The sequence below is a fragment of the Aquila chrysaetos genome, chromosome 21, assembly GCF_900496995.4.
Source record: "Aquila chrysaetos chrysaetos chromosome 21, bAquChr1.4, whole genome shotgun sequence".
NCBI lineage: Eukaryota > Metazoa > Chordata > Aves > Accipitriformes > Accipitridae > Aquila > Aquila chrysaetos.
Window position 1 is genome coordinate 257,896 of NC_044024.1, and position 25,733 is coordinate 283,628.

The following is a 25,733-nucleotide window of genomic DNA, read 5'->3' on the forward strand; positions in this document are numbered from 1 at the left end:
TGTCCGTGTTCGGTGATCTCTGTGCTACCTCCCTCCACATCTTCCTTTCGGGGAGGGGTAATGCTGGCCCGAGCCCTGTCCCTCTGAGGGTGGTCCCGTGTCCGTGGGGGGCTCTCAAGGCACAGGTGAAGAGTGACGCCCTAGAACTCCCCACTACAGGCTTTGGCTTCCTCTCTGGTACAAAACTTTATCTGGGGAAAAGAGCAGGCAGCTGTCTACTGGGGGAATTTTCTAGTGTGGGCCAGAACCACTTGCTGTAGGAGGTGAATGCAGTAGGGTGGGTTTTTTGCGGGGTCCCAGCCCTGTTTTGGGACCATGGCTGTGGTGGTGTACTGGGGCTTCAGAGGCTCTTGATTGGCATTTCACACAAGCTAGTGCAAGGCCAAACCTTCTACAGGGTAGCCCTTTGTTAAACCTCAGGAAACTCTTCCAGGGTGTGCCTGTTTCTCCCAAACCTCTTCTCCTCCGACTTGCCCCAGGTTGCTATAATAAAGCAAAGAGAATAAAAAGGGATTAAATGAAAGCAGTAAAGCCACCACCTTCAGTACCACTTCACGTCTCTCCCCACTCCTGATGCTGCCACTATCCCTTTGCAAAGCAGAGATGATCCAGAGCTTTGCAGTCCCGGTCTTCAGCCCCCTCCTGTTTGTGAGTTTGAAGCTGGACCACGGGTTGCTGCTGAAAGATGTCGGTTCTCTACACAGAGGTGCAATGCCATGTGCTGGTGGGATGGCGAGGGAGGGAATAGCTGCTCTCTTGAAAGGGTGAGTTGACTGTTGCATTCCTCTTCAGAGTGTGGGCAACCTTTGAAGAAAAAGTTTCCAGGGCAAGCTGTTTGCTGTGATACGCAGGTAGCCAGAATAGCTGCTCTTTGGCAAGGCTCTGTCCCTTGAAGGTGCCATGGGATAGCAGAGAGGACTCTGCACAAAGGAGCTACCTGCAAAGGATGGGGGGAAATATGTCTTGGGAGACTGGCTTTCCTGACTCTGTTGGGATGTCAGAAATGGGATTGAGATGGTTGAAATAAACTACAGCTACCCTGGGCACTTCCATCACTGTTTCTGTCAGCCTGCAGGGTAAGGGAACAAATCGTACATGCCAAGCAGAAATGAGAAGAGGCTGAAGTGAATCAGTCATTGTCTCTTCAAGGCAAATGAGCTGGACTTGTCTGGCCTTGGTCTATACTGGGAGCAGGTCATGAAGGCTCCTCGCTTCCCAGATGGCAACCACATGACATGTCTTCCCAAGTGACTGTGTCTGGCGGGGCACCGAGTAGGGCTTTCAGTATGTGTCAGGCCAACTTGGACTAAATATCTCCTTTCGTTCTGAAAAGGGGCAGAGGGAGAAGGGAAACCTATTTGTGTCTGAGGGCTGTACATTACGAGACAATGTGGCCTTTCTGGGGCAGAAAGCCAACTGTCTGTGTATTTGGTATTTCTTGTTATGAGCAAGCTGGGTGCTGTGGAACTTTTTCAGGACTGCTTGGTGACTTCCAAATATACCTCTGCATCTCAGGGAGGGGCACATCCCACTTGAGAGTTTTGAGAAAGGAATTTTGATAGCAGTTGGATGTAGTATGTGACAGGAAAATGACATCAAGCAGCACCCTAAGGCATCACAGATCACATTCTCAGCAGGTGTAAATCAGTGTCAAAGGCAATGACTGTGAGGATGGGGTACTCTCCTGTTGAGGAAAGGGGCCCTTATTTGAATGTTTTGTAATTGTCTTCCTTGGACTTCCCAGGAGTGCTTGTCCAGAGACTCCACCACATGACAGAAGATGAACTAAACAGGTATTTACAAGGAAGATAAAGCTAAACCAGTTGCACCTTCCTTCTTTGCAGGAAGGCAAAGAGCATTTCTCTTTTTCCTTATCTTGACTTGTCTGCTGCTGTGCAGCTTTTTCCTCTGTGACACTGCACTGATGGGAGCACTGACAGCACATCTGCAAGCTGCTATGGGAGCGTGGGGTGAATCACAGCCCCTGGTGCCATGGTGACCCACTGCTGGGTGTCTCCTGCCAGGGACTGACAGGAAAGCAGGGTGCTCTCACAAGAATTAAGTCAGAATTTATACTTGGGCCTTGAGTTTCCTGGGATTAAAAGCAGTAGTTTGGCATTATTGTTCAGCAGAAGCCAGGAGCTCCAGGACCTTTTTGTCTTTATGGCACAGTCCCATGGGGACTGTGGCCAGGATTTGGGAGGTTTAGAGGTGGGGCATTATTATTAAGGCACTTACATATTCCTCAACTACACTTAGAGAATGCTGGATGGTGGCACAGCTTGCAAGTTTCCTGGTCTGCTATGCCTAGGAAATCTATGACTGATTTGCTGCATGTATTTTGATGGCCTGGAATAAAGTAGAATGCTTCTGCTAACTTACTGGATGTAGGATTGGGTGCCAAAATGTGGGGAGCATCTTGGTCTCCAGCAAGATGGACTCTCAGAATTGTGTTATTGCCTGGGCTCATGGAAAAGGGGGGCTGCAGATTTCCATGCCCAGGCCTAGAGGTAGCAGGTAAGCAAGGTCTCTGTCCCCTTGCGGAGCTCATCTCCCTCTGTCTTGTGTAGCACCCTGCCTTTGCTCTGCAGCCACATGCTCCCAAAGGGACCAGGGGATTGTGCTGTCTTTTCTGATAAATTTTGGAGGATTTTGTTTTGAATGAAAAAAAATTATTAATAGAGAGCTGGCTTAGAGCAACTATGCAGGGAAATGCACCCATATTAGGCAGCCTAAGATGAGAAGATGACAGTGTGTGTTTTGCCCCGCCTCTCCCAGTGTTTCTATAAACTAATCTCTTTCTAACTTGCTTGTAATTTTTTTAGGTGACGCAAATCGTGAGCTCTTACTCTGCATTTGGTCCAGGTCCCCCTTGTTTCAACTGAGACCAGCCCAGCCACTGAGCCAGTTTACAATCCATTAGCATGTTTAGAATACTCTCTCTTCCAAGTACAGACAGGCTTTTCTCATAATATTTAGTGCTGTTTCACCTTCCTGAAAAGACACAAATAAGAGTAATGCCCGAGCCGATTTGCTGGAAGAGGGCTCCTTGTCAGCCTCACAGATCTGGGGTGGGAAGCACGTGTGTTTCACAGCATGGTTCGATGTTTTGCAAACACCACCACCCAAGCACAGAAGAGAGGGAAGAGCAAGCAAGGGAACAAAAGGTGATCACTGCACCACAATGACAAACAAACTTGTGTGTCTTTTATTGAAATAGTTACAACTGTAGCTCTGGAAAAAAGACTGTGAATGCCTCGTCAGTGCTCATGTGTGAGGGAAATGATGGCGGGGGGGGGGGTCGTATTATGATTATATACACCTTTCATCATACAAGGGCCAACGAGGTGATCTGGGACAGAGAGTGCTACATCTGAGAGTTAAACACCCTGCATAGAACAAATCGAACTCTATACGCCTTGGAAAGCAGGCTCTGGGCTTCCACCTCTCTCCCCTGCCCTGGTATTTGATGGTGTGAATTTGGAGTGCTGAGCCAGTTTCCTGGCACTGACTGTCACAGGCACCTGGCAGATGAGTGGAAGCACCTGATACCTACTAGACCATTTTACAGAGGTGGCTTCCCCCTCTGTGCAAGCACTGAACCATGGCAGGTGTTAAGCAACTCCTGGTATGGCTATTTGCAGACACTCAGGAACTTGCAGGGGGCACTTACTCCACAGGGACTACCTTTCAATTATTAGGATTCATGTATTTATCTTGTCCTTCACCCATTTGCTGTTAATTAAGTAAAAGGAGTGTCTCTCTGAGAGAAACCACCTTAGAAAACTCTCGCATAACTTTCAAATGAAACATCCTGAACCTTTTAACCTTTTAGACTTTTCCCATCATTTTCTTAACACCTGTCAAACTAACATGGTGCTCTCAGCTTCTCTTTAATGCTCAGCTGGCAGCATCACAACCCTCTAAGCAAGTCCTGTTATGGCTATGGTGCTTCTGAGCATTGCTTTGAGTGGAATCATGGGGATGCTCCCAGAGTCCATTGGCTGCATTTTTTTAGTGGTGCAACACAAGCAGCCTGCTTAGCCCATCCCTGCCTGGCACTTCTCCAGACTTAATTCTGCTGGAGCACACTGGGCCATGTACTATGCTGAGTGGGAACTCAATGCTTCTCTGAGACAGCATCAGTGCTGTTGTAGCCTGGACAGTCTCAGCTTATGCACCATCTGACAACTTTCTGGCCAGATGGGGCTTTGCTTCAGCATCCACTTGACAACATTCTCGACAACTTCCACAACTCCTCAACCTCATGCTAAAGCCAAATCCTGCTTATGTCCTTCTCAGTGTGACGAGGAATTTAATTAGTTGCCCCATCCACACTGCCTCTGGAAAGGGCCTTCTGAAATGTCACCATCATTTACAGAAATATAATGTCACCTTTTACTAGGACTAAAAGGACCAGCTACTCCCAGAGGACCCCGAAGACGACAAATGTTCATAGCCCTGCCAAACTGACAGTGCTAAAATCCTTTATAGTAACTGTGGCTCTGTCAAATGCTAGCTTTGGGGGAGGTATGAGAAGAGAGAATCAATGCACAATTAATTGGGGAAAAAAAAGCAATCTTGGGGTTAAAATGTTATATATACCATCTGCCAGTGAAAGCTGGGCTTTGGGCTCTGTGCTCCATTTAGTGTTTTTGGAACCCAGCCTCAAACAGTGATGAATGCAGACTGTGAGCTAGACCACCAGGGGACAAAAGATGAGCAGAGAAAAGCAGCAGTGATTTCTGGGATGGAGGTGAAGGGTCTTTCTTTGGATGAATGTTGGTGATGAACAGTGAATAGTGGAGGATTTTGTGCAAGCATAAAGAGTTTTAACTAATTCTGATGGAGCATTAGCTGTCCCAGTTCTCCGGTCATCCACACACATCAGCAGCTGACTGGAGAAAATAAAACAGAGTTTTTCCTTTCCTGCTTTAAAAAGAAACAGAGTCAGACCCTGTACAGGTCAGCTAATTCATGGACAGGGAGAGTCCTGAGTGGCATTCAGCCCACTAGACACCCAACCAGTGAAATCTCTTCCATAGAAAAAGGGTGTAAAGAAAAAACAAGAATACCCCCCCCGCCCCAGCCAAAATGAACATTAAACCCCAACATTACATACACATTAGTGTCACTTTACACTTATTGCCCCATGCAGCCTGCTAGATTCTTCACACCCTGATCATATCTTACAGAATATTTTCTGCTGCACATACACAAAAAAATATTCAGTTCTTCCACAGTCATCTCCCTAGACAAACGTCTCTTCTGCAAACACCACTGTATCACGCTCCTCTGTGGCCACCTCTGCCAGTGGCTGGCTCCTGAGCCACTCCACCCTGCTCCGAAGGAGTTCATTCTCCACTGCTTCTGCCTCAGCCGTGGGACAGGTCTTGGTTTCATCGTGCTTGAAATACTCCCTGACGGTGTTTCGAATGGAGGCGGGGAGGATGATACGGATGGTGTGGCTGAATGTGTTGAAGCCCTTGCTCTGGGTTGGCGCCTGCGCCATTTCCACTGGCTTGCTCTCCAGCTCCTCGGGAGTGGAGGCACTTTGGGGGCTCTCTTTGTGCTCTGCCTGTGGGGATGGGATCATTGGTTCATGGTGGTAGCGCCTGGAGATGGACTGCAGGACAAGGGGGGTATTTTGCCCATAGAAAACTGTCTGGGGGATATGGACTCTCACAGTCTGCAAGCTCTTAGACAGGCTTTGCTCACTGCTGCTGCTGGGTGAGTCACTGCTGCTGGTGTTTGCCATGGGTCTCTCTTCTTCCTCTTCCACTGGAGACCCCCAAGAGCTTTCTTTGTTTGGGGCCATGTAAAAAGTTATCTTGGTGCGCTTCAGGCTTTCCTGGCTTGGAGGGCAGGCATCAATGCTTTTGATTTCTATGTTCTTCACTGCCTTCTCCCTATGCTGCTGGTGGCTGATCTGTGGGGATTTCTCGCTGGCTGGGCTGGCAGCTGGCAGCTCAGGTTTTTGTTCAAACTCTTTGGTATAATCCCAGCTGCCGAGCCCTGGGCCAGGGCCTGCTACACCACTCAGCTGTCTCTCCTCTTCTTCCCAGTCAGTGTCAGTTAGTGGGCTTCCCACGGCAGCTCCGCTGACAGATGGAAAACTTTTGCTCTCTGCAAAGCAATGACTGCTCTCTACAGCCTTGCGTTCGTACTCATGGAAACTGTCCAGGTCACACAGATGTAAAGGCACAGGAGATGTGAGGGACTTGTGCCACTCTTTCAGGGACCTCTTGGCAATCTTGGGGGACACAGCATGAAGCCTGGCAGACGTGCCGAACATGAATGGCAGGGATGAGACGTCTGTGGGACTAATGGCTGATGACTCTGAGCAGTAGGAGAAAGCACTGTCTAAGGAGCTGAGTGAGGAGGCAGATGGGGAGGTGGTGGTAGAGGACAGGCTAGAGAAGCTGGACCTGTTGGATAGGCTGGATTTCTGAAGGCTGAGCTGCTTTACCCTAGAGCTGGTCTGAGGCGACTGCCACAAATTCTGCCTGGCCTTACTGACCCCAGGGCTTAGGCCTTCATCAATCAACTTCTGGCTCTCCACCTGCAGCTGCTTGAGTCTGTGGATATAATCTGTATGGCTGTGCATGATGGTGGCATCGCAGCTGGACTGGCGGGCTACCGGCTCATGGCTCTGAGCAGGCAGCTGGGAGCTGAGGCAGACGCTGGGCTCGGATGAGCACCGGTCCCTGGCCGGGCTGAGTGAGCGTATTGAGCCGATGGAGCAGAAGGAGCCCTCCTCTTCCAGGAGGTCATAGCTGTCTGCACTGGTGTTCTTCCGGGCTTTGCTTTGGTAGCAGGCTGTGATCTCACTGAACAAGTCCCAGTCTTCCTGATCCTCATCGAGTAACAAGCTGCTGGATGCTTCAAAAATGGCATCTGTTTCAGGTACCAGGTGGTGCTTTGGTCCTTCTGGGTCACAAGCAGAAAATTCCAGCTCATCAGAAGAATCATCATGCTGAGCCAAGCCTATGCCTGGGGCAGAGAACACAAATTAATTTGCTGCCTATGTCTCCTAACCCCATACAGTACCTTACAACCAAGGCAGGGAAATACTATCAAGTCCATGGAAAAGCAAAGATGATCCTTTATTTTCACAGGGACCACAGCAGGACGGGGAACAATATCAAGAATTCTGGCCTGATGACCTGAGCTTTCACCACTGGTCTGTATTCATAGGATAGTTAACAGAGACAACTCGATCTCTTTCCATTCAACCATCTGGTTTAGCTTTACAGAACTACTCTGGCAGAAAAGACTGCTGGGACATGGCATTTCTGAGGCTACACTAAGTTCTTGTGATGGCTGGAATAGGTTGAACAGCAGCCACAGAGAAAGACAGCCATCCGCAGGGACACATTTGAAGTGATGCACCTCAGCCCTCTGCTTTGCCCTTGCTTCCTGCCTATGCCTGACAGGCAAAGGGAAAACCAAAACCAACTGTTTTTCAATGCTTTTCCTTGAAGCGACACGAAGGGAAAGCAAACTCTTTCGCATGAGGAGTTTGCCTATTAAAAGATTTTAAGCATTTCTGGAAGATACAGTACCACCAACTTACCCAGAGATTCGTCTGAGTTTTTGGACTTCTTTTTGTCTGGTCTTTGAAACAAGGAAGCAATGTCACCTCCAAAAATCTCTCCTGAGTTTTCAATCAGGAACTGCACTAACAAGGCCACCTGGCAAAGACATGAATTTACAGAGTCAGTTTCATGAATATATAACTAGCTATAAAAAGCAAGTCAAGTCAGTCCCAGACTGTTCCTTTTCCTTTGACAAAGATGTAATTTCCTACATAACCTTTTGCTCAAGAAGCTGTTAAGAACGTGGCAATGCATCTGTATGAACTACACCTGGGGCAAAAATATGAGCTACATGAACTGGTACAGTGAGGCGGGTACAGCATGTTCTACAATTGTCCTTACTATTGATAACACCTCATAAGCTACAAGCAAGCATTCCTCCTCTCTGATGCACTGTCATGGTCATTGCTTGCTTTGTCTCTGCAAGATGGCTTTAGACCCAGCTGAAGTGGCAGTGTCTAACTTCAGCTGCTCCATCTTTCTTGTGCGTGCTTGACCGTATAGGAAGTTCATCTGGCAAAGCAACCACAGCTTCCCTTTCCACCCTGGATAAACTGAGTGGCTAAATTCCCCTACCAGCAAAGGCACAGCTGCACACGGGAAAGGATGAGGCCCGCCTGCTCAGCCAGCACTGTCACTGATCCTATGCCTTCCTTTAGTCTACAAAATACAGTGCCCATAAAAAGCATTAAAAGGGGAAAACAAGCATGAAGCCAAACCCATGAAAGATTACCTTCTTTGTAGACCTGCTCTCCTCTTCAGGCCCAGTGGGACTTGGTAGCCACAGCATATTGGGTGCTATGCAAAGAGCCAGGTTAAAGGCATTCATCTGATTCACGCCGGAATTCTGCTCAATATGATGGAGAACTCCAAAGAGGTGTCTGAGTAAGATGAGGTTGGCCTCTGGAAGCTGGTTGACTAGACTATTCAGGGAGTGGGAACAAAGGAAAACAGTGCTGTTCACAAAAATCTGCTCTTCAAATATCAGACGTTGCTTCCCAAAGCTTTTGCCCCCTTTTGCAACCAGTTTGAGACATTCACATTTGATAACAAAGTAAGACTTGTCACTCCCCTCCACTAACTTATGTGAGAGCCACAACTTTACATCCATATTGCCTATCCCCTCTGGTCACAGACCCAGAGGGACCAAGGGACTTACATCCAGAACACGTGGGCAGAAGTCCATAATGCCTTAACAAAACAAGGACTGCCCAAAGCAGATGCATACAGCTCCAGGCCAGCAGCACACGAGACAATGCCATTGCCTGTGTCCCATGCTACAGAGACAATGGAGGAAGGAGGCCCAGACCAAATGGTAAGGTTCAAAAACTGAGCTGAGCCATTGACAAGAGGAGGTTTGATATACTGCATATCCCACAGGATGCTGATAGACTATTCTTGCTCAGGGCAGCAGTTTCAAGGCAGAAAAGCCGTTTTCAAGATCCCAGTCACCATCTTGGCAGGGCTGTTTCTTCTAACTGCCAATATGACGATTAGCTTCATTTTGTGCACATAAGAAAAAAGTTACTAATGTTAAGGACCTAATTCCACTAACATTTGATGTACTCCTGGCGGCTGAATTATTGTGCTTTTTCAGTTTGCTGGTTCTGGTAATCTGAACTGGTCATCAGAAAAGAATTTTCTAATGACATTTTTGGGGGTCAGAAATGTTAACAATGTTCATAAAAGACCATTGAAATGAAAATGTTCTGACCAGTGACACTGGCAATCAGCAATAGCTTTGCTGTGGTCTGGAGCATTGCCAGGAGTCTCCCAGAAGATGAAGTCTATGCTTAAGGCCATACGGTCCCCCTTCTCCCACCAAAAGAAGCTTTTACAAAGGCTTTTACGAACCTTTTGATAGCTTCAATCTTATGTGTCCGATTTTCCGTGTCCACAGCTTCCATCCACAGTCCGTGCATGTCTGAGGATAGAACACTGTCAGGTATATTTCGGAGAAAATCCTGAATTAAATATATATATGCAGAGCAGTCTGGTCAGTTTTGAATACCTTATTTTGGTTTCACGATGCATATAGTCATTGTTTAGTCATATTAGGCACAAGATAAAACAAGACATGACACAAATACATTTCTCCTCCCCTCCCCACTTCCACCAAGCTGTCCTCCTCAGGGCTCTTCCATTGCAGCACTGCAGGACCATGTTGCAGCTGCTGGTGGCATAGGGTGAACAGCCAGCCCTCATGCCCTGCCCCTTCTCCAGAACAGGACTCATCTCTACTGCAGCAGTCAAAGGACTCAACCCTAAGGCTGTGTGCATAGTTCTGTCTGAAACATTTCTTTCTCAGCTATAAGGATTGCTGTTTTTTTTCTCAGGGAACTATTTAACAACTTAATATATGTCTTGTGTTGGAAAGTGCCTGAATATCCTCCCAGTCAATGGCTTTTTTGTATTAGGGCAACAAGAGCAAGGGACAGGGATGTTTTTTGATGCTTTAAGTGCCTGAGTTGTTCTGACGAGATTTAATTGCCAGTGCAAAAGATAGGCTTTTTGTTACTAAAACTTGGGTCTTATCGCAAGGTTCATCCCCCACCCACCCCAACCCCTCTGCTTGGATTTGGCAGCTGTTTTCCCTCTTGCTTTCTGCCTGATTAGAGGGTGGAGGCTTACGGTCTAGATAGTACAGGCCAGGTCCTTTGAGCATGGCCTCTCTGTTTGAGGGGGATGCAGAGCAGTTGCATTTGAATGGCATGAATCATCCCATACCAACCTGCAGTCTCTTCTGTGTGGCCAGAAAGGACAAAGAGCATCTGTGCTGCTGCTACAAAAGGGCTTCATGCCTATGTCAGTGCAGCATCTGAACTGCTGAGTCCAGACTCTGGCATGTTATTTGGCACTGTATAGATACCATGGTTATCTTGGAGGTAGACATTACTATATCGCCTGCTGGAGACTGTTTTGTACAGAGAGGTGCAAAATGAAACACTGGCCTGAGAGCCACTGCACATATCTGCACGTGAAAACAAGCACCACTGGGTCAGGCAGATGCCTTTGTGCACATAGATGGACCATGCCATCAGGTGAAAATGTGCCTTGCTGAAAAATACTTTCTGTTCCCTCCCAAATCTTCCCTACCCATAAAGACTCATGTTGCTTCCTTAAAGAAGGAAGGTACCATTAGCCCAGACAGCTGAGTTACTTGGCCAAACATACCGTGATGACAGCTGCAGCCACAAAGACTGACTCTCCATCCACCTGGACATCATCTCCAGAGTTCAGCTTCTCTTTCAACTCCTTGCAAGTCTTGGCATTGGCAGAACGTCTGAAAATGCCCCTAGTAGAGGGACCTTCGTGGTACAGAAGGAGCAGCATATCCTAAGAGAAAGCCCAGTTGTACTTAAGAGCCTAACACTTTACCCTCCTGTTTGTGTATTTTATACCTCACATATTAGAACATGATTAGCGTAAGACCTAGTCAGTACTGGGAAGAGGACAGGCATACAAGAGATTTATCATGATTTAACCAGGGACAAGAGTCTATCAGCTAAGTTGCAGGTACAGTTCATGTGGGTACACTTATCCTGTGGCAAGTGTAAGCCCAGTGGACTCTTGTAGTGAATGAGGTCTAGACTATGTAGCATGGCATAGTCCACTGACATTGCCCCTTGTCAGCTTGTGATGACCCGGTTGGAGACACCCATTGAAACAGGAGGGACATCTGTGCACAGAGTGATATGGATTACACAGGAGAGGGATGCTCTCACCCTTGTTACTGAGCTGGATCTGAATCACAAGCAAATGACAGTCTTCTTCCCCATGCAATCCTCATAAATACCACAAGTGGCTTTAAATTCTGGGCTAAACACATCAAGTTTATGTCAGGATGGACAGTCCAGGCTGCTCCTTACCATGATTGGCTTGGGAAGGATCCCGTCAGGACAGACAGAGGACAGAGACAGGCCAAAGAGCTTCCGTGGGGTGGTAGGCGACTGCGAAGGAGGGCTGCCTGTCGGGGTGCTGGTGCTGCGGCGCAGGGCCCAATCAATCAAGGACTTCTTCCTTTTGGTGTGTTTCTGCAGTGACTCTGAAAGAAAACACAGACCTTCATTACACACCTGTCTGTCCTTCCTATGGGCCAGTGAGTGATCTACAGTGGAGGCAGAGTTCCCAGCAAAGCAAGGACTTTCTACCATTGTGTGTTTAATAACTACACTCGTAATGGGGACGGTCAGATAACATACAGCAGTGAAATCACTTGTTCATCTCTCAACTATCAGCAAAACTCTTATTCAATCACTGTTCTTCAGGGAACCTTGGTGTCTGTGCAATGTAAGAATGGCTTGGAATTGAAAGCTAATCAAGGACTGAAAGCTAATTCCAAACATTTGCACAGACAAATTTAGCCCCTCTGCAATCTCCTCCTCTTTGCATACACTCAAGTATGAGAGCAACTCTGGGATACATGTATGGTTCCAGGAAGAGTTTGGCACTCCCATGGAAAGCAGCAAAGTCTCTGCCTGGTTGTAATGCACTCCTGCAGCCCCTACCTCTCCTCAGCTGCACTGGAGCTTGGAGCCTGGGTTTCAGGACAAACTGACACTGTTTTTCCTTTGGGAGCTGATCAAGGAAGGAAGACTCTGTCCCATCAGCCAGGAGGGTGTTATTGTTGGTTCCTTGCTGCTGGTCAGCAGAGTCCCGGAGACAGTTCAAGGCGATGCTGAAAGGATGCTCGTGCCCTGTTGAGCAAAGAGTTGTGTAAAGAGCAAGCAAAGATGCAGAGCTATGTGAAAACAGCTCCAAATCTGGGCAGGAGGAAGCAGCCACAGCCAGTGGCTCCCACTGCAGCTGGGCCTCTAAGCAATGTTGCTCAAAACCTCCATCTGTGGTCTAAAGAGGCCAGGGCACATCTTTGCATATATATGATCATTGCTTTACAAATAAGTTCATCCAGTTAAACCTGGCCAGCCACTCTTCATCAGCAGCTCTCCAGAACATTATGCAACAAAGCACTATTAACTGGGTTTAAGCCCTTATTAATAGGCTTATGGGCCCCACTGCGCCAACAAAATACTGTAAGCGTTGCTCTGTGTAGGAGTTAGCTTACTATGACAGTCTAGTATGCATTGGATGAATACAAAAAGCAAGCATGTGCCATGACGACTTGGAAAACACCAATAAACACCCACAAATAAACATGTGCAGTCTAAAGAGCTCCAGAATAATAGTCTTACTACAATGAGTCTTTGGAGCAAGATCTCTTTAATAAACCAACATACATAAACTTCCTTGGAGAGCCTGGGGTTTGTATTTATTGGGTTATCACTGAAAACACAATGCAGAGTTAATGCAGAGAATACTCATTCGGCCTAACTAAGCAGTATGCTATAGCGCAAAACAGTCTGAGCAATGGCTGCACCATTGATACATCCGTCAAAGAAGCAAGCTGCAGTTTAAATGCATCTAACAGCTTTGGTTTAGATGCTGCGTAAATCAGTGTATTTCCTTGCTTCCTCTCTGGCAGATTGTACATTTAATCTTATATTTTGCTGTCTTCTTTTTGCCAACTATCCACAAACAAAAACTATTATTATTGTTATTGTTATTATTATTGGAAAATTCCAGCTTTGGTGATCTCCATAATGAATCCTTAGCACTTAACAGACAAAATTCAGTGGTTTATTTTAAAATTTCTTGTATTTCTGAAATCACTTCCTAAAGATCTCCAGCACTCCACTGTTGTGACTGTCCTCAAATGTCTCTACATAAACACCTACTTTCCCTCAAGCCTCAGGAGTTTCTAAAACCTAAACACAAATTGTTAAAAAGGAAAGTTTTCAAATAAACAGTCTGCAAAGGGTGCCTCAAGTGGCCCACATGTGCTTGTGAGATCAGACTGGTACTGGATTAAGGTGGCAATTCAGAGGTCAACAATGTTAAGGAGCTGTATGCAACAAACTGAGTTTTTAATATGCCATGACATCTTGTGTGGAAAACAGTTTCCTTATTTGTGAACTGAAATGCAATGAAAACTAAATAAATACCAAAAAGGTAGGATAAACGTTAGCTTCCTAACTAGAGGCTTAAAAGTCACCAATGGATCCATCTAAAAATTCTGCTTCCTTCAGCTGCCAAAGCATTCCTCTGGACCTAGCATGTTCATGCTGAACGACCACCTCACTGCAGCGACTTGTTTGCTTCTGACGGAGCCTAAAGGCAAAGTGCTCAGGAGGTGTCGGGAGATGCTCTGTCTGATGGACATCAGAGGATGTCTCTATCACAGTTAGTGAAGGTGGGCTGAGGCTGCCCAGACCACAGGCACTGCCTGTGAGGCAAAGCCTGCACAGATGAGCAGGAGAGGATGACCAGCCTCCAAGCATGCAGCCCTCCAAGCTCATTCCAGCAGCAACAGGGATGGGATTGGGCTTTGAGGCATGTCCTACCCTTGCATCACATCCGCTGCATAGAAAGAACTTCTTAGACCAGCCTAAAAATCTCCCGTTTATTCGGCGCATCTGCTGTAAAGTGTCATAGGCTCCCATTCAGAGATGCACATTTTTGCTTGGAAAAGGGAGGTAAGTGTGAAGATCTTCAAATATGTCACCATCCATTGCTTAAATGTGGATCCTGAGACCATAAAAGCCAAGTGACATCTCACATCAGCTTGATGTCATGTCTCACATCAGCAACAGTCCCCCTACCATTGCCTTTTTAAGTGAAGAGTGCAGTGTTTGAGATGTTTCTCTGCCACACACATCAGTATCATTTATCACTTGTTCCTGTGGTGCTAGAATTCAGGGAAAATGGGAAAGCTCTTACCAATGAGAGGGTAAGCAGGGTCATCTTTTCCTGAGATCACCCAGAGGTGATGTTCACTTGTCCTGCCCTGGCAGTTGAGGAACAGAGAAGACAAAAATATTAGGTGAAGGGGGCCAGGGTGAGGGTCCACAAGGTTGCACTCCACTCAGAAAGCAACAGACAGCAACAAACAGCTGAACAGGCCAAGGAGCCAGACATGCACGGCTATCTCCGGGACAGCCGCATGGCTGGGAGGGATGGTGCTCTGGATCAGTCTGTCTAACACGGAGTGGAAGGGGAAAGGTTCAGGAGAAGAAAAGACTGAGAGCCAGCAGGATGTAAACCCACATGATGGTTTCCCGGCCTATTTTAGCAGTATGTTCCACAACCTTCCTTGTTATTAAACTACTGGAACACTGTCAAAGCTACCTTTTAAACACTATAATGGGAAAGGCTGGACCACTGCAATGGGCCAGGCTGATCTGATAACATCACCTATTTGTTCAGTATTTCATGGCTATATTAATAGTCCTTTGACAAGCTTGGCTCAATCCTAATGCTAGATTGCAAGCATTGAAGAAGTGCTCTAAAATCCAAAGGACTTTATTATACAAGGTTTGAATTTAATGTAGGCACATAAGCATGTCTATGTTTCTCATACTTGGCACCCACGCAAATAGATTGTTTCTTCATCTTGTAGTCCGGAGAGTATTAATCCCTTACTGGTTAGCTACAGTAAATCTAGACTTCTCCACACCTGCACTGTCCTGTAAACCAGACGTCGCCAGCTTCCTTAGCTAAGATCTGGCAGACTCTGCAACTGCCACTTACAGGAAGTCCAAGCTGTAGAAGGGTCTTCTTCATCACACTCTCTGCAGTTTCCACATTGGACACATTGACTGCAGTAGTCTAGAAAGGAAAACAGAAAATATAGGAAGCTAATAAGAAGGCATGAAGTTTGGTTACAGTTTCTTGTAGCTTGAAAATCTGGGAAAACTGTCACTCATCTGTCTATTGACTGTCTTTTTACTAAATGTTCATGGTTAGAAAAGTTGTACTAATTTGAACTGCACTGGAATCATTGTTAAGGATGATGGCTATACATTGTGAAAACTGTTCTCTGCTACTTCTTTTATCATGGATTTATTATACCATCCAAAGATTTTGTCCAGTAGAAATCACAGGAAGTGGGAGATGTTCAGATGCTGTATTTGACTGATGGTAGTGCCTGTCAGTCCAAAGGGTGAACATGGCATGACGCTAATAAACCATGAGTGTCTGGGGGAAGAGTCCCTAGGAAGTAAATGTGACCCAACAAGCTTGGCATGAAGCCTAGAAATCTATGCTATTAATGTGAAGAGACTGGGACACATTCCAGTAAATTAATTCAGGAGAACACACCGGTGACTCTTTCATGATCAATATGCTCAACTTATTGCACTGAAAATAGGAATGACTGGGCACTCAACCACAAATCATCACCAATTATGAACTGAAGCAGAAGAAAAAGAGAAAAGAAGCCAGAGGCCAAGAATAATCTTAAGAATTAACTGCTCTTTGGTAAAGGTCTGGCTACCTCCTAATTTCCCAAACCAAAACTCTCTGAGTGGGCTTCCAGTGGGAAGGACGCAGCTGCCCAGATGCACACCCTCTAAAACCTTTTCAGGTGGGACTTGAATTTTAAACAGGGATAGCAGCAGCAGCACCACAGCCCTGCCTTCCTGCTCCTACCCCACAGACCTCCATGTAGCGTTGGTCTGATGAGCAGGTTCTTAGCTTTACTTACAGAAGAGCAGTTGTCAGCATCCAGCACAAAGATCTGAAGGGTTAGATTCTTCAGATATTCATTCTGTTTTACCTCATTGATATGCCTGAAAGTCAAAGAAAAGAGGAGGGAATATAGTTTCCTAACCAGACTTGAGAAGGACCCTAAGATTTGGATCCAAGAAGTCCAAGGGACCTGCTCCTTAGCACTATAATAAATACAGATTAATTACAACAGTAACAATAACATACAATGTTCCTAGTGTGGTCACATGCTCTTACTGGCTGCTTTATCTCTCTTGAGGCCCCAGAATAGCAAAACCCCACATGGCAGTACTTTAATGCAGATAGATGTGTCCTTCCAGCATCCATAGGATCGTTACTGTTCTCCACAAATCAAGAGACTTCTTCCCCTCTCTCTACCTATATAAATGCTTCTGCCTGGATGTTAGTGGAAACAACATATAAAACCATAACATGAAAAAGAAACAACTGTAGCCTCTAGATGCCACAAAATACAAACTTTGATTCTAATCAAAAAACATCTTAAGAATCAGTAACACTTGTGGCATTTCCATATTTATTAGCAAAGTCAACCTCCAGCTCTAAAGGAAAAAAGGGGCTCCAACAATATTATCTTCTAGTGGATTTAATCTTTTCTGGACTGTTAACATCAATTTTGCTTTCATCCAGAGGCTTCTACATTCAGGTTTCAAAGGTGGATTTTTCAAACAGTAGCTAGACACTTAATGTGCTGAAAATCAGAGGGCAATTTGACACCTAGCATGACAAATTTCTCTGAGGACTGTAGAGGAACCACCCAGGAGGAGGATGAAAGGAGGGTCACTCACCACAGTAATGCTGACAGCCATCGTTCCTTCACGTCAGCTGAGCTGAAGATAAAAAGGGAGGCAGATCATCAAACAAGTGCTGAGTGGGTAACAGCCTTTGGAAACTCTACCCAGTTTCATTTATATATAGCTGTAAGTCAAAGTTCCTTCCTGCAAAGCCCTGGAACAAAAGCACAGTCCTTTCCTGCTTCTGTCCTATTTTAACAAGTAACAAAAATAATAATAACAAAAAAATCCCAGCAACAAACTGGACTACATTTCCTGCCCAGGCTGGCAAGTGTTCAGATAAGGGACAAATATCTTTCTGTGATGTTGGAGTTAACTCATCTTGTGGGCCCTTATTATTTTTGCAGTGACCTTTAATGGCTATTTTCTTTCTCCTATTATTTCCTTCCCAGTGTCTGCCATTCCTAGAAGCTCCTGCTGCCAACATGGGTTACCCAGGTCTCAGTGACGTGAAGGAAATGGAACTGCTGTTGAGTTTGGACTAAGACACAAATGGCAGCTTGCATGTCAGAGCATGAATCCTAATCAGGAATGCGTCACCCGGGAGACAACATCCTGACCCTTGGAAATGATGAGACAGCATGTATGAAACCATGGTATGGTTCCCATTTCTTTTTCCACCAAGGTAGCTGCCCCACAGAAGGAAAAGCATCAGGCCAGATCAGCCCTTCCTAGCTGTGCCAGCAGAACCCCTGAGGACAGAGCAAGCCTTGAAGACTGCTGATCTCTCTGCTTTGCAAAAGAGAGAATGAAGCAGAGATGCCTGAGCCAGCAGTGACCTGAGCTCCCTGGATATACCAGCTCTAGGTTCAATTTAGCCAGGCTAGACTGAGCTCCAGGTAATAAAAAGCTCACCTGCTTTCTGGTGAGCCTTATTAATTCAGGCACAACATTGGGACAGCCTTTGAGATGGCATTTGGACATGAATGGGCTACTCTAGCCTGCTCCACGCTCCCCTGCGTTTCTATTTTTGGGGTTAGCAAGGGCTAAGCAAGCTCTGGACTGTGCTGCTTGTGCAGACCCATCTTGAGGAACCTCTCCACTTTTATAGTCTGTTGCTGTGGGCTTGGGACACCCTGGCAGACAACTGCAGGAGGAAGGTTTGCCCAGGAACTGCCCATGCCACACTAGGGGTGGGTAAAGGATTTAATCCTGGCACAAGGTCATCTGGCATTTTTCATTGACATAACTAACCTGTCCTTTGTAATGAAAAATGCTCAAACTAGGGCTAATCTCCTACAGAAATGGTTGCTCGCAGATGCTGAAACAGCATGCTTGTAGGTTATATGATGGCACAAACTGGTTTGCTATGGCAGATTTGGTTGTGATGTTTCAGGATGCTCTGCGGCAGAGTTAGCCCTTGCTATAACAACACTTGCAAGGGTTGGTCCTCTAAAAGGCTCTCAGAGACCAACCTGCAGGTATCTTTCTAAGATGACTGTCTCCCAACATCTAAGTTTTTACCAAACGGCCTAATGTGAGTCAAAGTCCTCTACTCAACAGGGAGAAGGGTTGTAGTATAGTTCAGGGCCCTGTAGCCTCAGTCAGTTTTGCTTGACACATGGGAGACTTGGACAGCTAGCTGCCAGGCTGCAGAGGGAGGTTTGGTGTCTGATGAGATACCTGAAGGTGACAACATAGTTGGTGGTAGGCCAGCCGATGACAAACGAATTCTCGGGACCCATCTTTTTCTCTGTCACTTCGCTGAGACAGGTGCCGGTCCACACTTCACTCAGAGGCACCTGCTTTTTGAGCTTCAGGCTAGAGGAGGATCTGCAATTCAAATTATGGAATTCTTAGGCCAGATCCTAACATCTGGACCTCCAGAGTCTGGTCATGCCACCTTCCAGGCATGCAGATGCAGTGACAGCAACAAGCCCCCCAGAACTAAACGTCTGGGCATGTGGAGGCACTACAAGAAAGTTTCGCAAGTGGATTTTGGGGCTGGTGGCTGCAGTGGGACAGCTGCAGCTTAGGGCAATGTGATTCACTAGAGCCACATGCAGGTAGATGGTGATTTAGGCTAATTTACTGTCTATGCTAATAGCTGAAGTCACCTAAGCTCTTAATTTATGTGTGGCAGAAGTAGCCAGACCAGGAGTCAGTTTTCTGTCCTTACTGCCTCTTGCCCTCATGCTATTTCTTCAAGAAGCCACATAAGGGGAAGGGCAAAACCAATCAGACAACCTTTTCCTTCAGGAAAATGGAGTGAACCATTAATACCAAGAAGAATTTCTGGAGGTGAAAGGGGAAGGTGCCACTTTTTAGATCCACATTTGTAAAGAAGAGTTGTTTTGATGCCTGCTCCACAAGTAGCTCAGAGCCTAACTTCAGCAGCACATACTGGGGAGAAGGAGCGAGTGTGAATTCCTCTTACTTGGACTTGGCGATGACCAGCACATCACTGAACAAGATCAAATGTCTTTCCTGGGTCTGCAGGCCCATGGTTAGCTGTACTCGCTCATCCAGGATGAAAGTGGAGCCTGGGCTGCTGAACACCCCACTTGGCAGCCCATTGTCTGAATGGGAAGAGGAAAGGGTAGTCTCCCTGGAGGAGGAAGAAAAATCATAAGACTTTGTCAGAAGCTTTTCTCACAAGGGTTTGCGACTGGACACAGGCAACTGTTTTGGAACAGCCCGATAGCCCCGTGCTTCTCCCAGCACTGCCCTTATTGCTCTCAGTTATGAACTGCATTTGCCTGCCTCTGCCCAATTAACTTTACCAGCCTTAGACAGATGGAAAACTGCCTAAATGCCCACACCAAATCCAGGGAGGTTAAGCTGCTGAAATATTCATTTTTGAGTCATTTCTCACTCAGGTAAAACACTTATTTCCTGCACATGCATGTGAGCTATGACTTGAAAAGAACATGGAAAACCCATGGCTCATGGCACTGCTCAGCCTGGCGTGGGGAGGGACTGCCATTTCTGCATATGTTTTCCATCTGTGCTGAACTGCTTGTCAACACAAGGGTTGCAGCACAAAAAAAAAATGAACTGCATGCACTCATCTAATTCCAGCCATCTGATTCTGGCTTGCCTGGCTGCAACCCAGCATCTTGTTTCTACTGAGAGTGATATAGGTGCTGACCATTTCCAAAAACCCTGATGGTTTTTGCACGTTGACTGCAGTCAACAAGCCATCATCAGGATCGAACCACCTCCGCTCTCTATGTTGTCCCCAGCTGGAAGAGCTCCACCAAGTACTAATCTCCCCACTTGCCTCTCGGCACCCTCCCAGAGCACCTTCTCAGCGCTGCTCCTGGCTCTGGTTGGCAGTGCTGGCAGTACAACAGGTCCCACAGTAATTTCCTGGGTCTACCCTTGCTCTACAGGTGTGCTGAATGAACAAGCAATAGTTCTTTGCTGAGCCTTATTCAGAGACCGTGTTCATGTGCCCGATCATGACTGAATTAGCTAACCTCTGAGACATGGCCTTAGATTTATGTAGATGGAAAAAACCCCAGAAATCCTCCTGTCTCTACACATAGACAAAAATGTGTATCTTGCCCTTCAGGCAAGAACGCATGTGGAAGAGATACTTACCTTCCCTCCACCCCTCAACCTTCCCTCCACCCCTCAGCAGTACTACTTTAGTGTGAGGGCAGTCTCTACATGAACAAATGGAAAAATACATGAGCTTTAAGGGTAGTATTTTTGACTTTGCTAGTCTTAACTCAATTTCCACGGGCCTCATAATTGGGCTCCTTTGATTTCACAGGAGTGAGGTTAAAGCTAGCCAGTAGCTGCTTTTTTAAAATCATCCCCCTGTCACGGGAATGCCCACACTCCTGCAAGCAGAAATTCCCTCTTCCCTCCTCACCACTCCACAGCCATCAACAAACAAGTGAATTCTTGGCTTATGCAGCTGTCGCCTTTACAAGTGAGAAGCTAAATCACCTTTAAACTTGATATTAAAAGCTTTGCATGTGCGTCAATTGAGCAGTGGGAGCCACAATATCTCACAATCTCAGCAGTGGATTTCCTAAAGCTGGAGGAGTTACACAGCTTTGTAAATACGGCAGCAGGATAGCAAAAAGAATCTCACCAATAATCTGGTGGCCTAAGCAAAGATGGCATTGTACCAGCTCCCTCCATAGCAATCCATCACGAGAAACATTTAAAGCTTCCCTCCCTCACAAGGATATTCTCCAGCCAAATAAAGTCAAGAATTTCTTTCTCTTTACTTTTTTTTAGTGCAATTTAGAAGGGGGTGGGGACAATGACAAAGAAACCACATAACTCGGTCAGAAGACAACCAAATGAAAATCAGTCCTGCCCTTTATTTTAACTGATCCTACGAGACTGACCCCACACACTTGTTTCAGAAAAGCAAGATGTCCTATGCATCAGTTACCTATGGTGTGATATAAAAGGAGTATTCTTCAGGAGGGCTGGTCCAGATCAAAATGTCAATCAGTTCAGCTTTATCATCTCTTTCTTACAAAGGAAAAAAACCCAAACAAATCCCTCAGGAAATGTTATTTCTAAGATTGCTATCAGAGCAAGGCAGAAAGGAGCGTGGCGGTCCCTTATCTGTGTCTAGTAGTTACGCAGTGCTGCAGGAGGAAGAGGCGATGATGTTGAAGAGGGCTCAGCTCCCACTAAAGGACCAAGGAGCTCGGCTCATGGCTAGCACTTGATATTCCAGTAGAAGATTTGCATGTCTAGCATGTTTGTACCTGACTATCTGCTGACACTCCTGGTGCTTTACCCCTGCAGGAGCAGAGCGTCAGCAGAGCACTGGATGGCTCTGGAGTTGCAGGCAAGAGAGGGAGCTTTTCACCACCCAAGCTGCTAGTCAGGGAAAGCTGCTGTCATCCGACAGGGACGTGACTGTCCTGGAGGATGGTGGGATCTGGCGGCTCTCCCACCAAACATCTCAGGCTGATGCCACCCTACACAGCGCTGGCAGGGTGCGGGCAGGCTTCCCAGAGCTCCCTCCATCCCCAGCTGCAGCTCGCAGCCCCCTCACATGCCCAGATGAATCTGCGTCTGAGACGTGGCCAAATGCCTGGGACGGCCCTCCTGCCGGTGGTCCAGCAGATGGAGCAGGGGCCAGAGAGGTCTCCAGTGGCGAGTCCCTGGGGGCAGCCGGGCAGGGACATGCTGGGCAGGAACACCAGGATGCTCCTCAGGGTCGATGCCACTGCAGTCCCAGCACGCGAGGTGGCAAATGCCACACCAGCCCGTGTCCTCCGTCCCACTGTGCCATTACGGTGCACCCCGTCCCTTCTCCGCCTGCCCCTGCCTGCGACAGGACCTGCGGTCAGCGCTGCCACTGGACCTTCCCCTGCCTGCAATGGCTCTGTCCAGACCTGCTCAGCTGGGGACGGTTAACGGCCTCCTTCCCATTAATTAAACTTAACCACAGCCCTTCACCGCAGTCGGAGCTGAGGGGATGGGGACAACTGTGCTCTCGCCCAAACCAGCAGGCCTTTGCAGCACACGGGGCCTCCCTGCACCCCAGTCCTCTGACACCCCCGAGTTGTGCTGCTCACCTACAGCCACACACCATTGGGAGAGAAGTCCCCACGTACTGGTCTGCACTGGGCAGCTTCCCTCCCATGGCTGCTTCTGTCTGTCCTTCCTGTGGCATGGGCTCTTTCGTTTCTTAAGGCATCTCTGTTTCTGCTTCTCATACTGCTGCCTGTGGCGGGTGAGAGGGTAGACTAAACAGCAACGGATCCATCAGCCAAACACCTATTGACTGTTCAGCCAGAACCACATCAGGAAGCTTGTCTCACTTGCAGTCTGGCAAGAGAGGGGAGGATAGAGCTTTTTCTGCTGTTTGCTAGCATAGGGGACACATACATACATATATACACACACACATATATACAAAAAATACACACACATATATATGTACACACAATATATATATTTATGGAAAATCTCTTATTCCTTAGGAGGTGTGGCCTCCCAGCATCAAGACAGCCTGCCTGCGGTCATGAGCGACTGCATCTCAGGAAAAAAGTCCCCTGGACTTTGCATCTGTGAGCTTGACTCATTGCTCCCTCCTGGCAGGAGCACACTGGCCTCCCTGCACTGGTTACGCTAGCGGGCAAAAGGGAGGCAGTGTGGGCTTCCAGCTGAAAGCAAATTTCGGGAAAAACTCCAGGCTGACAACTCAGGAAAGCAGGTCCTCTCCTTATGTAGAGACCGAGTGCCACACAGCACAGAGTCACAAAATGCCCCATGCAAGCTCTGAACAGGGACATGCCTTCAAGTCTGCTAAGTGAATTGGCAGATGGGGGTCAGGACACATGAAAGAAAAGCCAAGAGAGGTGTCAGGAAGAGCTGGAAGCTCTGCTGCTCAATCCAGCTTGGACTGTATAGAGCATTTAATACCCTGATGGCAGGGAATGGCTCTGCAGGGGAGGGAGGAAGGGCACTCTACCAGCCAGTCCCAGCTTCATTCTCTGGACCTTGCTGGTGAGGTCTGCACTGCCAGCACTCTGAATACCCCTCCAAGCTGAATGACACAAATGTCAGCGCTCATTTATCCCAACCAGGTCAACAGGGAAACCACACTACAGAAACTTACACACTCTTTCTCGTACCTGATTTTACTTGGGTGCCTCTGCACTGTGCAATATTGTCCAGGTGTACTTATACTTGGATATAACTGGCATCAAATACCTATACCTAACACTATCTGCATTGAAATATACGCATTGAAAATAACCAGCTAGCCTTGCGTAGTGGGTTGACCTGAGCTGGCTGCCAGACCCCCATGCAGTGACTCAGTCCCTCCCAAGAGGACAGGAGGAGAAAATAAGACGGGAAAAAAGAGGAATTCATGCACTACTTCCCATTGGCAGGCAGATGTCCAGCCTGTGCCTGGGAAGCAGGGCGTCAGCACACATAGCATTATTTGGGGAGACAAACGCCATAATGTTAATGTCCCCCCATCCTCCTCCTTTCCCTCAGCTTTTATTGCTGAGCATGATGCCATTCCAGTGAAAAAGAAACTCTTCTGTATCTGTCCACAAGCAAATTGCCCTTGACACCGTTAAATGAAGTCAAAAACCAGTTTGATTTCAGTCTGTATAGGCAGAAAGGTGGAAAAAGGAGTCAGAAAGGTATTTCCTCTACCTGGAATGGTTCTTTGACTTGCCGAGAGCTTTAGTAATGGCAGAAGGGGTAGATCGTCTTCTTTGGACTATGGGCTTCATCTTCTGCAAGACAAAAAGACATTCCAGTTAGCCTGGCCACCTTGGAAGCAGATCTGCGCATTGCACTCTACAAGTTCTCTTTTTATCTACTTAACACTCACGAAATCTCAGCACTGAGAGCCATGATCTGTGCTTTCAGCCACGTCCCTCCCCTTCCTTATTATTAAAACACTTGTCAACTCTCACAATTATGTGGGACACTTAAAACTTTCCTAACTTGAATACTTTCAGTTTTCACAGCCAAATTTACAAAGTAGAGAAAAAACCCACAGGCTGAAGGTCAGGAAAAACTTCCTAACACTCATGCCATGGAATAGTTTGTGAAGGAAAGATATAGAAATCCAATTTAAAACTGGACTGGACAAAGCTATGAACAGCATATAATACCATTGAGAGCCATATTTTATGGGTTGAAGGAATAGATGAGGTTACTTAGATTTTCCTCTATCTTTATTTTCCATGATTTACAGATTCAGCAAATAAATAGATTGTTATTAGGCCCCTCTCCAGGTAGTGTAACCTCAAGACACTTGTATCTTTTTTAACAACCACAGCCACCAAGTCTTGTATAACACAGAAATGAGGTGACTGTAATGGTGAGACCTGTGAGTTAGACATGATAACCATCCAAGTCAACATGTACACATGAAGGTCACAGGTCTCCTTTTATTTGCTAAATGAATTTTGTGCTGGAGAAAGATGATAGATTTTAGCCCGGGGAAGAAATCCTTACGTCACTGGCTCTTGCTTAGTAAGCATGGGAAAATCTGTCCCATGGCTCACTTCTAATTTCAGCATTTGCCTGTATTAGAGCTTTCAGTACCGGGAAGTTTAGAGTATGCTGAGAATTCCTGATCTTTTGACTTCTGAACATATCAAAATATGGAATATCCTAAGAATAAAAGAAACCAGGATTAATGGTTGAGGAGAGGTTCTACAGAGAAAGTGTTTTCCTTTTATTAACCATATACTTTTCAAACTCTGTGCTGAATGCAGAAATATTCATTGTGTGTGAGTTCCTTAGTCCCATCTCTGAGTACACAACACTACTACAGCTCAGTACCTTATAACCACATTAACATGACATTCTTATGATGTTAGAGGAAGGTATTATCCTCATTTCACTGACAGAAAGGCCAAAGAACAAAGCGATTACAGTGAATTTGGGTGCCTGGTGTTCAACACATTGGACCTGATCTTTCCGAGCAGACAGACAGGTGGGCTGAGGGGGTTTGAAGCACTGCTCCTGCTCATTCTCGCTGGAGCTACAGGGGCTCAGCATGGCTATAAGTCTGTCTCTAGGGATTTATGTGAGGAATCCCAGAAATTAAGAACAGGGCATTAGTGACCACTTCAAAAGTTGGTGGAAGTGATTTACCACACTTCAGAAACGAAATCTGTGGCAGAGGCTGGCATGGAGTCCAGCTGCCAGGGAAGGTGTACTCCTCCTCATGTTCCATTTCATTTACGATACACCTTTTGACTTCTGCGACAAAAGACCAGGGAATTCTACAGGCAAGAGCTTTCTACAACATAGAATCCTGATTCTTTGCCTGATCAGGTCCAGCAGAGCCCTCCAA

The 25,733-nt window shown here is 46.6% G+C and overlaps 1 protein-coding gene across 4 annotated transcripts in view; it reads right to left on the reverse strand.

Annotated features, from left to right (window-relative positions):
• Positions 1–3,185: 3,185 nt before the first annotated feature.
• The window catches only part of LOC115333768 (rho GTPase-activating protein 20-like), a 39,040-nt gene continuing 16,492 nt past the window's right edge, over positions 3,186–25,733 (reverse strand). For all 4 annotated transcript variants that reach the window (XM_029997174.1, XM_029997175.1, XM_041119126.1 and 1 more), the window contains exons 2-15: positions 24,074–24,156; positions 19,353–19,523; positions 18,599–18,748; positions 16,970–17,011; positions 16,141–16,225; positions 15,186–15,263; positions 14,376–14,442; positions 12,107–12,295; positions 11,468–11,643; positions 10,773–10,934; positions 9,453–9,562; positions 8,332–8,521; positions 7,577–7,694; positions 3,186–6,993 (exon numbers count right to left, since the gene is read on the reverse strand). In XM_029997174.1, the coding sequence (XP_029853034.1) occupies positions 5,252–6,993; positions 7,577–7,694; positions 8,332–8,521; positions 9,453–9,562; positions 10,773–10,934; positions 11,468–11,643; positions 12,107–12,295; positions 14,376–14,442; positions 15,186–15,263; positions 16,141–16,225; positions 16,970–17,011; positions 18,599–18,748; positions 19,353–19,523; positions 24,074–24,153 (3,360 nt within the window). In that variant the 5' untranslated portion in view covers positions 24,154–24,156 and the 3' untranslated portion in view covers positions 3,186–5,251. The remainder of the gene's footprint in view (positions 6,994–7,576; positions 7,695–8,331; positions 8,522–9,452; positions 9,563–10,772; positions 10,935–11,467; positions 11,644–12,106; positions 12,296–14,375; positions 14,443–15,185; positions 15,264–16,140; positions 16,226–16,969; positions 17,012–18,598; positions 18,749–19,352; positions 19,524–24,073; positions 24,157–25,733) is intronic.